At 35.4% G+C, this 16,202-nt stretch overlaps 1 protein-coding gene and 1 pseudogene across 1 annotated transcript; one reads left to right on the top strand and one right to left on the bottom strand.

The window, feature by feature from the left end:
- Window positions 1–1,094: 1,094 nt before the first annotated feature.
- Window positions 1,095–2,027, top strand: LOC119542723 (olfactory receptor 6C74-like). Its single transcript, XM_037847403.1, has one exon. It carries the CDS (start codon window positions 1,095–1,097, stop codon window positions 2,025–2,027), a length of 933 nt encoding a protein of 310 aa, XP_037703331.1.
- Window positions 2,028–8,565: 6,538 nt separating this feature from the next.
- Window positions 8,566–10,610, bottom strand: LOC119543175 (annotated as a pseudogene).
- Window positions 10,611–16,202: the final 5,592 nt, after the last annotated feature.

Here is a 16,202-nt window from a genome sequence, read left to right as displayed (position 1 = left end):
TCATGATTAACATTTAGTACCCACATTTAGAAGGCTGTCGGAATTTCTCTATTAGAATTGCACCATTAACAATAATTCCCAATAATGTTTATGCAAAAAAAAAAAAATCTGACTGGTTCACATTCTTTTATACTTAGGAGAGACTTGGGTGCTTAAATATTACAAATATTAACTAGTACTTCTTACACTGATATAATAGCACTGAAACTGATTGAACTAGTGAGTAAGTCATTCCAAGTTTCATGAAAAATTTCAGTTTATGTCACATATTAATTCTGAGTCACATTGTGCCAAAATTCATATAAGTTCTTTCCATTGAAAGTAGTTTTAATTGACATGGAACAGAAAGACCAACCAGGATTATTGTCATCAGAATATAACCAACTTTAAACAATCTAAATATGAATAATTCATGCAAGATTTGCTGCTTTAGGTATGCAAGAACACAGGAAATGTACACCCTGTTGACAGATTGAGCAGGAGTTCTTCTTAATAATAGAGGCATAAACCAAGCTAATTTAAAAAGGCTTTCTTATGGATTCAGTAATATTACAAGAATTAACTTGCATCTTTAAAAAAAACCTTTAAATCAGAGAAACTTACAGATACTTACATAAGGAAATATTAAATCCATTCTGTTGCAAAGATGATCTGAAAAGAGAATTTATAAAATGAGTAGCCAGAGAAGGTTATGAAATAAGCAGGATTAAGCCTTTGCTTCTGAATGCCATGTGAAATGTGTAAAAAAAAATCATAAATTTTTTAGAATTTAGAAAGTGATTAGCCAGAGAAGGTGACAAAATTTAATTACAACCCACTTTGAATGGACTGGGATCTGAAATGTATGTTGAAATGAGTACAACCGATGACTGAAGGTAAACAGTTAATCCCCAAATATGTCTTGCAATTTTGTACTTCTTAGTGATGGAGAAACACCATAGATAACCAAGTAATGTTATAAAAAGGTTAAGTATTCTTTTGAATTACTTGCTCTTTCTTATCACTTTCAAATTGTTACTCAGTGAAGCCTTTTAAAATAAAAAATAATCCTCTACTTTTTCCTAGATCTGTTGTAATTCAGAAGGTATTTAACCATGAGGAACCACACAATGGTGACAACATTCATTCTTCTAGGACTCACAGATGACCCCAACTGGCAAATTGCAATTTTCCTTTCCCTATTTCTAACATATTTATTGAGTGTTACTGTAAATCTGACAATCATCCTGCTCACCCTGGTGGATTCCCACCTCAAAACACCCATGTATTTCTTCCTTCGGAATTTCTCCTTCTTAGAAATCTCATTGACATCTGCCTGCATCCCTAGATTCCTGGTCAGCATTGTGACTAGGGATAAAACAATTTCCTATAAGGCTTGTTTAACACAATTATTTTTTATCATCTTCTTGGGTGCATCAGAGTTTTTCCTGTTGGCTGCCATGTCCTATGACCGCTATGTGGCCATCTGCAAACCCCTTCATTATGCAACCATTATGAGTAGCAGGGTCTGCACCCAGCTGGTCCTTAGCTCTTGGATGAGTGGGTTGTTAACAATCTCTCCAGGACTTATCATGGGCCTGGGTTTGGAATTCTGTGATGCCAATATTATTGACCACTTTGGCTGTGACTATTCTCCTGTCCTGAAGCTCTCCTGCACAGATACACGGGTCATAGAATTGTTAAGTTTTATTTTAGCCATTGTCACACTCCTGGTTACATTGGCCCTGGTGATATTCTCCTATGCAAATATCATAAGAACAATTCTAAAGATCCCAACTTCCCGGGAGAAGAAAAAGGCTTTTTCTACCTGTTCCTCCCACATGATTGTTGTTTCTATCTCTTATGGCAGCTGCATTTTTATGTATATTAAACCTTCTGCAGAGGAAAGGGTGTCTTTAAACAAGTGGGTGTCAGTACTCATCACTTCAGTTGCACCTGTCTTAAATCCTTTTATATATACTCTAAGAAATAAACAAGTGAAGCAAGCCCTGAAGAATATATTTAAAAAATGGCCTTTATTGCCTTAAAATCACAGCTTGGCCTTTTATAAAAGCATAAATCTACAGTTCATTGACTATTGTAGCATGTATCAACAGTTTAAACACATACCTTTTTTATTTTTACTTCATGATAGTCACTGACACACCCAGAGGCAGCCTTTCAGTAATAGTATCTGTATCTGAAGTTCCCTTATTTAATGCTGGAATCGCTTAATTTTCAGGATAATTCTCTGATTCTGTTCAACTTCAAGCTATTCCACTAGGAGTAAATTTTGAAAATCCAACATCTCCATGTTTTTCTAGCATAGATTTGCCCAAAATATAGACCACTTTTGATGTGACAATTCACAACCTGAAAATTAAAATAAATCCTATGTTTAACACAATATTAATTTTTATTTCTCCATTCACTTCTACATTCACCTTTCTTTTCCTTCAGGTTTTGTTTTCATTAACCAATTTTGACCTCACTTGATTCACTATTAGTTTTATATTTACATGTCCTGAAAGTGTTCTGGGCATGACTGTTATGAAGTCACTTGGACATGAATGGCATTTAGCCAGAATGCCAGAATTTATTCTTAAAAAATCAATCAAGAGCTCTCCTTCGGAACACCCATCAGAAGATAAATGGAAGCTGTCATAAAGCTATTCTGAAAAATTACTTCTCTTAGTGCATAAACCAAGACTACTAAAATAGCTCTACTCTACTAATATGTTGTTCCTATTCCTCCTGTAGCTTTTGCTTTTGAACATGGACACTATGCCACCTGGAGCACAGGTGTTATATCTTCATTGTGCATTGCACCATTTAATATTATATATTATTTTGCTTAAGTCTCTTTGACCCAATGTCTGAAGTTCAATTAAGTATGGCTTTGATTTTTCTCCCAGGCCTCAATATGATCAGCAGAAAACATCTTTAAAAATTAAAATTTTTTTTTTTTCATAGCCCATTGTTCCCTTTGATTTGTTGATGACAAACCTGGAGCACATCTGAAATGCTTTTGGAAAGAATCTGATTTTCCTTTGATATCCTGACATCCAATTTCCTCTCTTGGTTTTTCTGGATTTTCAAAACCATAGGTTTTCCATATTTTGAGTAGTTTCCAAAATTATTGGTGTATTTATTATAACTAAATTGTCTTCCAGTGTTTTAATGGATACAGTCTTTAAAAAAAAAAAATCCCCTTTGGAGTTTTTGTGTTATGTAAGAAGGTGTGGACTAAGCATGTGTGCTCCGCCACAGCAGGACTTAGAACTATTTTATAAGAGATTTTTAGTAGTCAACTCTACATTTTTAGGAATAAAACTTTGTTCGGGTTTTATCCATTTGGTTTTGCCATATCAACTTCATCCACAAGAACTGCATGTGTACACAAAATCATTTAATTTATCATCTGTGTACTTTTCCTTAATATTCATTAACATTCTCAGTGTTGATAGTCATCTCCTTCTGTTTAAAAACTGAGTTTGTCTACCAAGGGTTTATAGAAACAGGGTTAAACATAATCATATAGGTGAAAATTATCAAGTTCTGTGTATGAGTTTGAGTTTCTAAAGCATCTTTATGATATTTGTCTCAGTAAAAAGATTTAAAACTACTATGTCTTAAAAGTGTTTGGCTAAGTTTGTTAATGACTTCAGTTAGATTTGGGGAGTATACTGGACTCTCTTCCTAGGCTTCATAGATCTGAATTTTCCAGCTATTCCAGGGTTCTTATTTTGGTCTCTCTTTGCCTTAAAAGGCTTTTAATTTTTCCATTTGCTGCTGTAGAGATTCCATATCCCTCTGAGTATTTGCTTCCTGGTTACTGATGTGGATATGACTCAAGCTCTGGGGTGGTCAGTGAAGTCCAGATCCCTCAATACTATAGGTAGAGAGAAATTATGTAGGGTAAATGTTAACAGCCAGTTACTTTATTTATAATTTTTGTTGAAAATGGTCATTTAGTTAATATACTGTACCCACTCTGTATCAGATCTCCCCCAGGGTTTGCTGTGATCACAGTTTCTCTTGTTGCTGCCTATTTGCTTAGTGACTATAGTGAACTAATGCAGTAGTTTCAGGATTCTGTACATTGTGAATCTGCAGAGGCCTTGGGGAAAGTGTAGTTTAGGAGTCATCCAATGACCCATGACATTTCTTAAATGTGTTACCCACATATATTCTACCCAACAGGTCTGTGTGAAAAAGCATGCCTCCAAACTCCAGGCAGGTTACAGGAAAGCCTCAGCATTCACTTTCTTCTTACTTCATGCCTTCTGTCAGTCAGTGAGTGCCTGGGAAGTCTCTTTTCCCAGGTCTTTCCTGGGCTTGCACACATCCCTTACACTCTAGTTCCCCATGAATATGCTATAGCTCATCAATATCCCCTACGGTTTTCTGATTCTCGAGGTTTTTCTTTGAATTTTCAGCCTGACTCCTGTTTGCATCACTTGAAAACAGCCTTATTCAGCTCTGATGTTAGCAGCAGATTATTATTGTTTTCAGTAAAGCCCTGAGGTTATTTTTTTTTCCCTACTTAGCTGAGTTTTCAATCAAGTCAATTAGTCACAACACTCAGAGAAAAGAGATTCTCCAGGGAACTGGTAGTTCAGATAAAATAGTGTCTGTGCTCTGGGATGGGAACTTCAATGGAGCTCCAGAGGAGACCCATCTTCTCTCTTGGCTACAAGGCTGCTGGCTTTCCAAAGATGCTACACTACTAAGCTGGAGGTGGGGGGATGGGAATAGCCCTAATTTAATATACCACAGACCCCACTGTGTTACTGAGGTCTAGTATTTGGTCTTAGATGGATGGTTTTCACTTTTTATATAGCTTTGGCTAATTTCCACTGTCCCAAAATGGTTGATTTTAGTTGTTTTGGCCACAGTATTTTACTGTTGTGGGAGAGCAAATTCACTGAGGTCCTTAGTCTGCCATTACAGAAAGAGAACTCTCATCACTTACTAGAATTTATGCATTCTCCACAACTACAAATTTATAGCTATCTTTGGAGTCAACAGTTAAAGTCCTAATCCCAAGAAGTCAAGTTTTAAAAGGCAGATTTTATTAAATATAAATTTCCCTAATGTGAAGTATCAAGACTAAAATTCCCATGTAAACAAATATTTCTTTTCATGTCTGTTTTCCTGGAATTTTTTTTTTTTTTTTTTTTTTTAAAGATTTTCTTCTCTTCTTTTTTGCTTCATTACCACTAATTAGGACCACATTGATTATTGTCCAAATTAGTAGAACAGAAAAAAGTATAACATCATTACAGACATCATATATCTTTCTCATTTTGTGTATCATATTTTAAAATAATTATATGGAAAATATTAAGATAAAGGGGGTTTTCTGACATGATTTCTGGGAAAAAAGTGTGGGGGGTCTACTTCCAATTTTTGATGTTTTTGGATAACATTTAAGTCTTACCTTCCCTGTTCCATTCTGACCTACATCTGGACAAGTTAATATGAAAATCCTGGATACTCTTTCTTTCGGCACTAGCAAGAGTGCAAACCTTGCACAGAAACCCTAAACACAGCACAATTCCCAGTTGGGGATTGAATCGTGTCTCTCACAAAAGACATGTTCAGTTATTAATGTGAGCTCTGATGGGTGTGAACCCATTTGCAAATAGGACTTTTGAAGTTGTTATAATTAATTAGGGTGTGGCCAAACTTAAGGAAGACAAGCATTATAGCTGAAGTCCTTGTGATCTTTAATTTGACCTATCATATTGGCTAAGTACTGGTGTTCAGTTGTTTAGGTCAAGTAAGCTCTAACCTGATTGTGAGGGTATTTCATGGATCTAAACCATTAGCAAGTTGATTGCATCTAAGGCTAATTATATCTACAATCAACAAAGGATATTACTATCAGCAATGAGGGGAATCCCCTCATCCAATTAGTTGGGGTCCTTAAAAGGAGAACAGAGGGTTTCAGCAATCAGAAAGAAGCATTTCTTTTCTTCAACCAGTCAGCTTCTCCTGTGAAATTCATTGTCACCTCCTTTGGAGTTCAAACTTTGTGGCTTCTCCTGCAGAAATGTAATGTCACCATCAGTTCCCATCTTATGACCTCTCCTATAGGATTTAGGCTTGCCAAACCACTTGATTGCATAAGCCTATTCCTTTTTTTTAGGTTAACACTTCTATATTTATTTCTACTTTAATAGAAATATAGTTACGGAAATGAAAATTATCCTAATCCTTATCTTAAAATCAAACAAATATGATACAAGTTTTCCAGTGCTATTTTAAATCCATTACTGTTAAGGACTTTGCTCATTAGTTACATTTTATACAAACAAAAAATTGCTACAAAATGGGGACGTACAGAGGGGGAGGTAAACAAAGGGACACCAGGAAACTTTTGGGGTGATCGATATGTTCACTCTTGGTTTCTGGTGATGGCTTCATGGGTATGCAAGTAAAAACATCAAATTACATACTTCAAATGTGCAGTTTTAAATGTGAATATATTGTAAGTCAACTCATACCTCAATAAAGTGGTTTAAAAAAAAACTTGCAGAGAAACTGAGTTTGAATCAGCCAAAACTATATTTCTTTTTCAGATGTGCAATCTCAGGAGACTGATTCTGAGTTCAGCAATTGCACACTAATTTCTGAACTGGGTGTGGACTGCCTTTGAAACAGTGGGGTGCAGACTCTTCACTAGCTGTCCATGATTTGGACAGCCAATTAAAATTATGTTTAATTAGCTTTAAAAGTGCTCAGACTACTAACTAGTCCCACATCACAGTATATGAAAGCAAAATAAACATTAATTAAATGTGGCTATATGTAGAAAGAATCATCTGAATATGAGGAAGATGACAGAGAATAAAGAATCTCTTCTGAAAACAAACTAAAAAACTTTAAATGTAAACCTGTGGAAAGAAATCACATTCCTTAGGTCCTTTCTAGTTTGCTGTAGCAAATAGTTTGCAGGTGATAGACTTCATTAACCTATCAACCAAAAGTGTAATATAAGAGTCCTAAAGACATTCAAATTAAGTGTTACAGGCAGAGCTTAATCAAAGAATGGTATTTTAGGTTCTCTCTTGGCTACATTTAACTTAAGATGATTAGACCGAATTGTGGCATGTCATGTAATAAAAAGCCTATTTAAAAAGATAATCAACAAGATGCATTTAATACTTCCTGCTAACAGTAACTCATCCTCAAAAGTTGTGGGAATGGTGGAAGGGTGCTGTTTTTGTTTTAGTTTCCTTGCCACTGCCAGTCTCAATAGGAACAAAAAATTCTGTTTTCTGGTGAAAGCTTGGGAATTGGAAACAGCAAAAACACTGAAGCATTCAGAGAAAACAATTTAAAAAAATACAAAAACTTTTAACATTAGAACAACCTGACATGAAAACCTAAAAGCATTTTTGCTTTTAGATTAACTTTGTAATTTACGATTAGAATATATTTAAACATGGGGATAGGATGGGAGAATCTAAAAGCAAATGGGGGAAACAAAGCTAGAAATATAAAAATACAAATGCACAAGACCAAAAATACTCTTTAATGGAAAAACAGAAACAATTCTAGAAGTAATGTGCAAATCAAAATAAAGTGGCTGTTCAGCACCCATTCAATAAATATGCTTGTTAAGCCATTAATAAGGAAAAGACTGTTTTCCATAGCTTTCTTTTTCAAAACCCAGAAAGTAATCAGCATCTTTAATGAAGAAAATATACTCTGTTTTAATCAGTGAGAAAAGCAGTTTGGGTTTAAAGACCAATACCTTAAACACTACAAAGAAAGACAATATTCTGAAAATCCAGTTTATTTCCATGTTGTCAACAGATCCAGGCAGTGTGATCAGTTTTTCTTCAGGTGTAATTTATCAAAATAAGTTTTCCCACAAGACTCTTTCTCATCAGCTCTGAAAACCCTGGTGTGACAACATACCAAAAAAACCTCTTGAAAGTCAGCTCTTTAATTTGGAAGAAAGTGTGGCAAGTCTTTTCTGTAACATTACCACACTACAAATGGCTAAAGAACAACTTATGTTTTAAAGGTGACTAGTACAACAGTTAAGATCAGGAAATTAATGTTTTACTTCACTGTACTCCAGTTTTAGCCAACATGCTACATTGTCCTTTTTGGGGGTGGGGGAGGTTGCAGAAAGTGGACTTGAGGATTCCACTGTATGAAAAAGATATGACTCTGCAAGCAAAAGAGTGCAAGCTGCCTTATTTCTTAAGGCCAGAACATTTTAAGACAAACCATTGCAAAACATTACACAATTTTTTATTGTTAAATGAGAAAATCTCATTTGTTACATTGTCACATTGCTAGTCAGAGAAATGATGCAGGATGAAGAAAGTCAATATTGGATCAACCAAAGTCCTCATTTCTACAACATTCATTTACAAAGAAATGATGTTCAACACAGCCCAACACAACATTCTTGTTTTTCTTCATGTTGAATCCCACCCCACCCCCCTCTACCAAATAATCATCTTCTAATGGGATATTTTACTACATTAATTATAATTCTTCAACCTCAAACTATATGAGAGATGTATTATAGTAAATAATCTAAATCTGTTAGGAAATACCTTATACATCATCATCCTCTGATGTGTCACTGCTACTTGCTCTGTGGCATCATTCTCAAAAGTGGGTTTGAAAGTGCTATTTTTCCAGGGTCCAAACCTAAAGTCACAGATCAGGCCATTTTTCAAAATACCATTTTTTCTCAGTAAAAAAATTCTTCTGTAACTGTTCAATAATAACTTGGAATTCTCTCATTTCATCCTTAGTTAAGGGAGAACATGTGTGCCAGTTTGGACATATTATGTCTCCCAAAAAGCCATATTTTAATCCAATCTTGTGGGATGTTTGGATTAGGTTCTTTCCATGGAATTGTGACTCACCCAACCAAAAGTAGGTGTTACTTTCAATTAGATAATTTCCATGGAGCTGTGGCCCTGCCCATTCAGGGTGGGTCTTGATTGGTTTACTGGATTCCTTTATAAAGAGCCAACACAGGCCCAGACACTTGCTGACACTGAGATGCTAGCACAGAGTTTGTTCTGTAGAAGCTAAGAGAGGACCAAATGCCCCAAGAGCAGCTGAGAGAGACTTTTAGACAGATGCTAAGAGCCAACACAGCTTCTGACTCTTGGAGATCCTGGAGATGCAGAGAGATGGATGTTTGGAGGTGCTAAGCTAAGAGATGAGACTCGAAGTTTGCCCCACAGAAACAAAGAGAAGACCCCCAGATGCTTAGAAAGAAACATCCTGGAAGAGAGAACCAAGGACAAACAATAGCTGAAAGACAGAAGTTTAGAGAGACATTTTGGAGAAAGCCATTTAGAAACACAACCTGGGAACAAAGGACCAGCTGATGCCAGCCATGTGCCTTCCCAGCTGACTGAGATGTTTCAGATGCCATAGGCACTTCTTCAGTGCAGATGTCCTCTTCTTGATGCCTTAGCTTGGATACGTTCATGGCCATAGCCAAAGAAACCCCCTTTTTAAAGGCCAATCCACTTCCGGTATTTTGCATAACAGCAGCATTAGTAAACCAGAACAACGTGTTTCATCCTTTTCACTGTCTTCCTGCCAGCCCACGTCCTTTAACAACCTGTGTTCTGTCCCAAGTGAACTTGGAAAGAACATCAGTTTGTGGAAAGGTTGATGACCAAATGATCCCGGGGAAATCACTGAAGCATTGCCAGTCTCTTGTGGAATTTCACGTTCATCAAAGTTTCAGTTTATATCTCTCTCGATATAAATAGTACAAATTGCTGTTATGCAAATTAATTGAGTCATCATCCTTCTCTGAGCCAGCATGGCTTTCATCTTCTTGTTCTTCTACTCTGTTCCTTTTCAGTACTTTGAAAAAGTTCACTCTTCTTATCTATGCACATTCATGTAAGTTTGGGTAGATCAGGCTGCCATTAAGTTTGTCAACAGGTGAAGAGGAATTTTAGCAGTTATGGTTACACTCTCCACTGAATATATTGATGAACTAAAATTCTTGGCAGTTGATTTGAAAACATTAAAGTTGCCAACACCATATGTTGACTCATAAGGGAAAGAAGTACCAACTTTATTTTCTTTAGTTTGTCCTTTCTATTATGTAGGTACTATAGGTAGAGTAGCAGGTTTAGGGAGTAACCCTTTATAAATACTTGATTCAGCTCAGTTCTCAACTAGCTTTGACTGAAGATTTCCTACTATTGGGAAACCAGATATCTGTAAGTCTTTTTTATTATGTTTCTTAATGACCAGCATTCTTGCAGCTCTAGATTTAGAATTTGGATGATATTCCCAAGCACTGGCAGCTAAAAATTTATTTTGATTTGGTTCTCTCTCATATTCAGGCCTTAAAGATGGAAAATTCCCAGCTTCAAACTGTTTGTGTTCTCTCTTGTCTTCTTTCATCCCAGTTTCATTGTCAGGCATGCTGTTTTCTTGCAGTCCTTGGCTTTTTCCAAAATGGAAAATACTGCTCTGAGAACAGGAACTTTCACCGTGGTATCACCTTTGATGATTTATGCTTTCAGTACCATTTCTTCCATGTGTACACCATCCAGTTTTTTCTTTCCTTCCAAAGTTACCTCCATTAGAATGTACAATATCAGAATCAAAGCCATCTGAAGAGTTGTGGTGTCAATGATTCACATCATAATGATATTCAGTCCATGAAAATTTTTCAGAGTGCTTTTCAAAATTCAGTGGTGACTTTGTTGATGATGGTGGAGGAAGAAAATTAAGAATGTCTGGAGCAAAGTCATGCTGTGCCACTTAGGTCCAGTCTCTCCAACTCAGTGAAACAAGGCTTCAACACCTCTTGGCAAGTTCAAATCCCAACAGGACTGCACAGGGAAGTGTAAGTTCTTTTCCTGTAATCTTTATGTGTTCCAGGTTTGTTTGGTTTTTTTTTTGTATCCTTTGAAATAATATCCAAGTTCTTTGAAGATGCTTAACCTAACACTATTTGACATAGAGTTACTTCAAGTCAGCTACCCATACTTCTGTTTTAAAGTTTTCATATGGTGATCTCCAGAATTAACCAAGTTCCTTGAATTTAAGATTTATGTCTTCTAATGCATGCCTTCTTTATTATTCCATGCACTTGTCACTGTTGTACCTATCCACTCCACATGAGATATCAAATTAAGCCCAAAAGCAAAATAAAAAGAAAATTTCACATCTGAAAAGCTCTCCTATACATCAGCAAATACAGGGAAGACACATAGCTATCTCAACACTACCATGCTGCTGTGAAATTGCGTCTTAAATTTCCACATAAACAAAAGATAAAAGGGAAAAAAAAATAACTCTGTACTCTTTCAATGTCTTAATTTAGAAAAGCTGTCCCATTGTGATATGCAAAGGGTTGAGATCAAAATTTCCAAAACTTTTAGTAAATGTAAAAGGAAAAAAAACTGTCATGAACCTTCTGCAATGTTTAAATAGTAATTTGAAACTGCTAAAACTATTCAATATACAGATCAAACATATCTTACAGCTTTGGGTGAAGAACAACAACAGTGGAGAGAGAGTGGGGGGGAAGGTTGAAAAATTCCGCCAGCTGAAATACTTTAACAAGTTTTATAATCCATTTGAGTCAAAATACTGAAGAAATGCCTGAGTTTGTTTTATAAGCAGCTTGTTGGATTATTTACTATTATTGGTTCACTTCATAGATGATCTTTGCCTATTTTAATAAACTTCTGGGGTAAAATTGTGCAAAATCATTATAATTCCAAAATTGCTATTTCAACCATCCAGGGCCTTTAACAAAACCTAGAAGATGAGCTTCATATCTGAGTAATTCAATAATCTTCTGCCCCACCAGAGGTTCCCCAGGCCTGGGATGCCCCTGTGGTTGATACGGGGAGGAGGTTTTCAGTACTTTGAATAATCCCCTTTTGCCAGTTTTCCCTCCCCCACAATCAGGCTCAGTCTGCATAACCCTATTTTTACAACAAATACATTAACATATACATATTTCTCAATATGTTTTTCAATCCACTTGGTTGTGTAAGCCTATTCCTATAATAAATCTCTTAATGTTTACATATTACTGGTTTTGTTTCTCTGGAGGATCTTGGCTCATATAGTCCTTGTAAGCAAAGAAAATTGGATGTGGAAGTAGAAGCTAAAATCAGTGGAAATCATAAGAGCAGACACAAGGAGAGAGAGATCAACATATGACAGAGGCTTGCTGGAATGCTACAGGCTCTGGGAGAAAGCAAGCCCTGCCAAATACTTTATACTGGACTTATAGCTTCCAAAACCATACATTTATTTATCCCAATGTCCTCATTCCAAGACAATAAATTTCTGTTCCTTAAATCAGCCCATTGTGTGATATTTGTCATAGCAGCCCTGGCAAACTAAGACCCCAATCACTGTAAAAACTACAAGGAACCTTCATGAATAAGGAGTATTTTGAGGTCTTCTTGGTGTGTATGTGTGTGGTATCATCAGTCTTGACTTCTGACCAAATTTTTCTCAGTTATCCATCCATCCTGCTTCTTTGAGGAAGCAACTACAGCAGTTGTCACTGTGAGCAAGATGATCTAGTTGATGACAACCACAAAAGGTTTTTGTTTTCTTTTGTTTTTGTTTTTGTGTTTGTTCCTCTTCCTCTGGATAGCTACTTGGCTCTCTTATCTGCTGGGGAGCAGGCACCAAGAGTTCTGCTGCTTCTGCTACATTTCTTGGCATCTACCAAGCTTCTGTTATAGAGTTAACCAATCTAAGTAAGCAGTTTAGATAATTGGCACCAAAAAAGCAATTCAGGATAAACTGTAATAAAGTAAAAACATAACGTAAAAATTTATATTAAAATGCTAAAACAAGCTCTAAAATAAAATAATTATCACTAATAAGACACAAAGGATATAAAATAGAACCATAAAAAAAGAAAAATTGACATATTTCACAATGATAAAGGAATAAATTAATGAAGAGGATATAACAATCCTGGTTGTTTATGCATGTAATAGTAGAAATAAAAAATACATGAAACAAAAACAGAACAGCAAGGAGAAATAGTGAAATCCACAATTATACTCAGGAGCTTCAACATCCTCTCTCAATAAGTTATAGAAATAGTTTTTTTTTAATTAGTAAGTAATGGGAGACTTAAACAACCCTACCAACAAGATGACCCAATTGAAAATTTTAGAAGACTCTACCCAATATTAGCAGAATATGTATTCTTTCCATGTGACATAAATTATTGTCAAGACAGACTGTATTTTGGACCACACACACACACACACACACACTCACACAAACTCAATAAATTTTAAGGAAGCAAGTCACATATAGTATGTTCTTTGAACAAGACACAATCAATTTACAAATCAAATTCATAAAGATATCTGGAAAATTTGTAAATATATGGAAACTTAATTACATACCTCTATATGACCTACGGATCAAAGAATAAGTTAGAGTTATTAAAATGCAAGTTGATCTAAAAAGTAAAATCAAAGCATATAAAAATGTCTGCAATTCAATAAAAGTGGTACTTAGAAATTTAAACATGCAAAATTGTGCTACAAAAGGTCTTATATCAGTAAACCCAGATTCCACTTCAGTAAACTAGAAAAGTAGAACAAATTCAACTCAGAGTAATTAGATGAAATATATATATATATAATGCATAAATGAATAAAACAGAATGCAGAAAAAATGAGAAAATATCAAGGAAATTAAAATGTGGTTCTTTGAGATTATTAAAATTGATAAAATTCTAGCCAGTTCTATGTCGATAAGGAAAAATAGAAAGAAGATACAAACTACCAATATCAGGAATGAGGAAGGTGATATCACTGATATTCATCAGATGTTAAAAGGATACCAAGATAAAACTGAATTAAAATAAAAAGATACCAAGAGATTTTTTAAAGAACCTTGTCAGTTAATTCAATAACATAATAGACATGGAAAATGAAAGATGCAAACTACAAAAACTCACTCAAGAAAACTAGATATAGAATATCCCCATACCTACTGTAGAAATTGACCTGATAGATAATAAAGTTTCTACAAAGAAAAGTCAGAGCTCATGGGTGAACTCTACAAAATATTTAAGGATACAATAATGCCAATTGTGCATGAACCATTTTAGAAATTATTAGAGTAATGAATATTGCTCAACTCATCCTATAAAGACAGGATTATCTGAGACCAAACAAAGTAAATGACATTGTTGGAAGACAAAATATAGGGACCCATAAATAGATCCATTATTTTATACACACACACACACATAAATTTCATGGAGCATAGTCCAGTGGAATTTATCTTAATAGATTCAGCAAAAGTGATTGAACGAGTTCAACATGCATACCTGAAAAAAGTATCCTGAGCAAAGTAGATCTGATAAATGCAAAATACCAAAAAGGCAAAAAACATGGATAAAGAAAAGTAAGGAATGACAGCCAAAATCTTCTGTCATGGTGAAAGCCTGGATATTTCCACCTTAAGAAAAACATAAGGAAAGGATTTCTACTCTTGCTCCTTCTATTTAACATTTTACTGTGGGTTCTAACCTGTACATTAAGGCAAGAAAAAGAAATAAAATACATTGAACTGGAAAGGAAGAAGTAAAACTGATTTTATTCACAGACAACATAAATACCTACAGAGAAAATGGTATGAATTGGTTTCAGCTCCAACACCTAAAGAGCTTGTACAACAACACTCCTGCATTACAAGACGGTGAAAAGTCAATGATTTTCTTGGACCCAAAAGAGAAGCAAATTCACAGAGCAAAAGAGCACCCTGAAATCTTCAGAGACAGCTGAGATGTGCTTATCTACATTTTTCCTACACATTTGTTGGAAAAATTCAATGACAATTTGATGAATTGCTGGTGGCTGAGTGTGGACTATTATGAGAGTAAAAGACTCCTGAGTGTCACAACCAATGGTGTTCCCAAGCTCACTCACACCTTGTACTTGCAGGAAACTAACGAGTTTCTCAGAATGAAAAGCCCAGAACGATCTCCTCCTGGTTCTGGCAGGAGTGAGGGGAGAATAACTATTCTGAAATATGCCCAGGAGAGTCTCCATAACAATGCCTACACCCTGAAGGAAAGGATTATTCCAGAGTTTTAATGCACTGGAAGAAGTGCATTACTCACATGCTCCTCTATCTGACTTCCTCTCTCACCTAAGGGTAGCTGGGGAAATTTAAACACTTACGAATGCTCAGGAACACAAGCCCACAAAAAGACTGAGATTTAGTCATAAAATTTTGGCTTGTTACCTCTTGAACTCAATATACCGTTTCAACAACAGTCTACTGTATAATATCGTAGGATCACAGTTGAAAGTATTGCAAGAAAAGACTCTCTCTGAGGAGGAGTTAGTTACTATGAATGCCCAAAGTTAAGAGGCATGGTAAAAGTAAGGACACTAGAGTAATTTGAAGCTTCTAGCACCTATACTACGCTATAGGAAACAGTAAACACAACCCAACTCCTGTCCAGAGTATGACGAATTGTCACACTAAAGGTATATTTGCATAATTTCTTCTTACTCAGTAAATCAATTCTGACTTTCAATAAAAAAGTGCAAAGCATGCACAAGGGCAGGCAAGGAAAACATGGTCTGAAGTGTCAAAAAAAGCACATAAACCAGATACAGATATGACAACATGTTATAAATATTAGACATGGAATTTAACATAAATATGAATTATAAATTAAGTCTCTAGTGCAAAAGGAGGCAACATGCAAGAACAGATGGATAATATAAGCCGAGAAGTAAAACTCAAGCAACAATCAAAAGTAAAAGTCAGACACTGATAATAGTACACTGAAATGAAGAATCTATTTGATGGACTCATTAGTAAACTAGATGTGGCCAAGGAAAGAGTTAGTGAGTTTGCAAATATGGCAACAGAAACTCCAAAAGAAGAAATGCAAAGAGAAAAAAGAATGACAGACAAACACAACAGAATATCTAAGAACTGAGAGAAAATTCCCAAAAGTGTAATGTATATGCAATGGGAATATCAGAAGGAGAAGAAGGAGACAAAGGCTCAGAAGAAATAGTTGAATCAACAATGGGTGAGGACGTCCCTAAATTAATGACAGAAATGAAAATCTAGATGTAGGAAGGACAGCCAACACCAAACAAGATAAATATCAAAATACATAAATATAGGCATAGCATATTCAAACCGCTACTGTATGAAATGCAGATCTAGGAAGCTAA

This window comes from Choloepus didactylus, chromosome 8 (assembly GCF_015220235.1).
Source record: "Choloepus didactylus isolate mChoDid1 chromosome 8, mChoDid1.pri, whole genome shotgun sequence".
NCBI lineage: Eukaryota > Metazoa > Chordata > Mammalia > Pilosa > Megalonychidae > Choloepus > Choloepus didactylus.
This window is presented reverse-complemented; position numbering and strand designations above follow the sequence as displayed.

Excerpts from the sequence above, each read along its gene's own strand:
- LOC119542723 (XM_037847403.1), top strand. The coding sequence starts at position 1,095 with ATGAGGAACCACACAATGGTGACAACATTCATTCTTCTAGGACTCACA.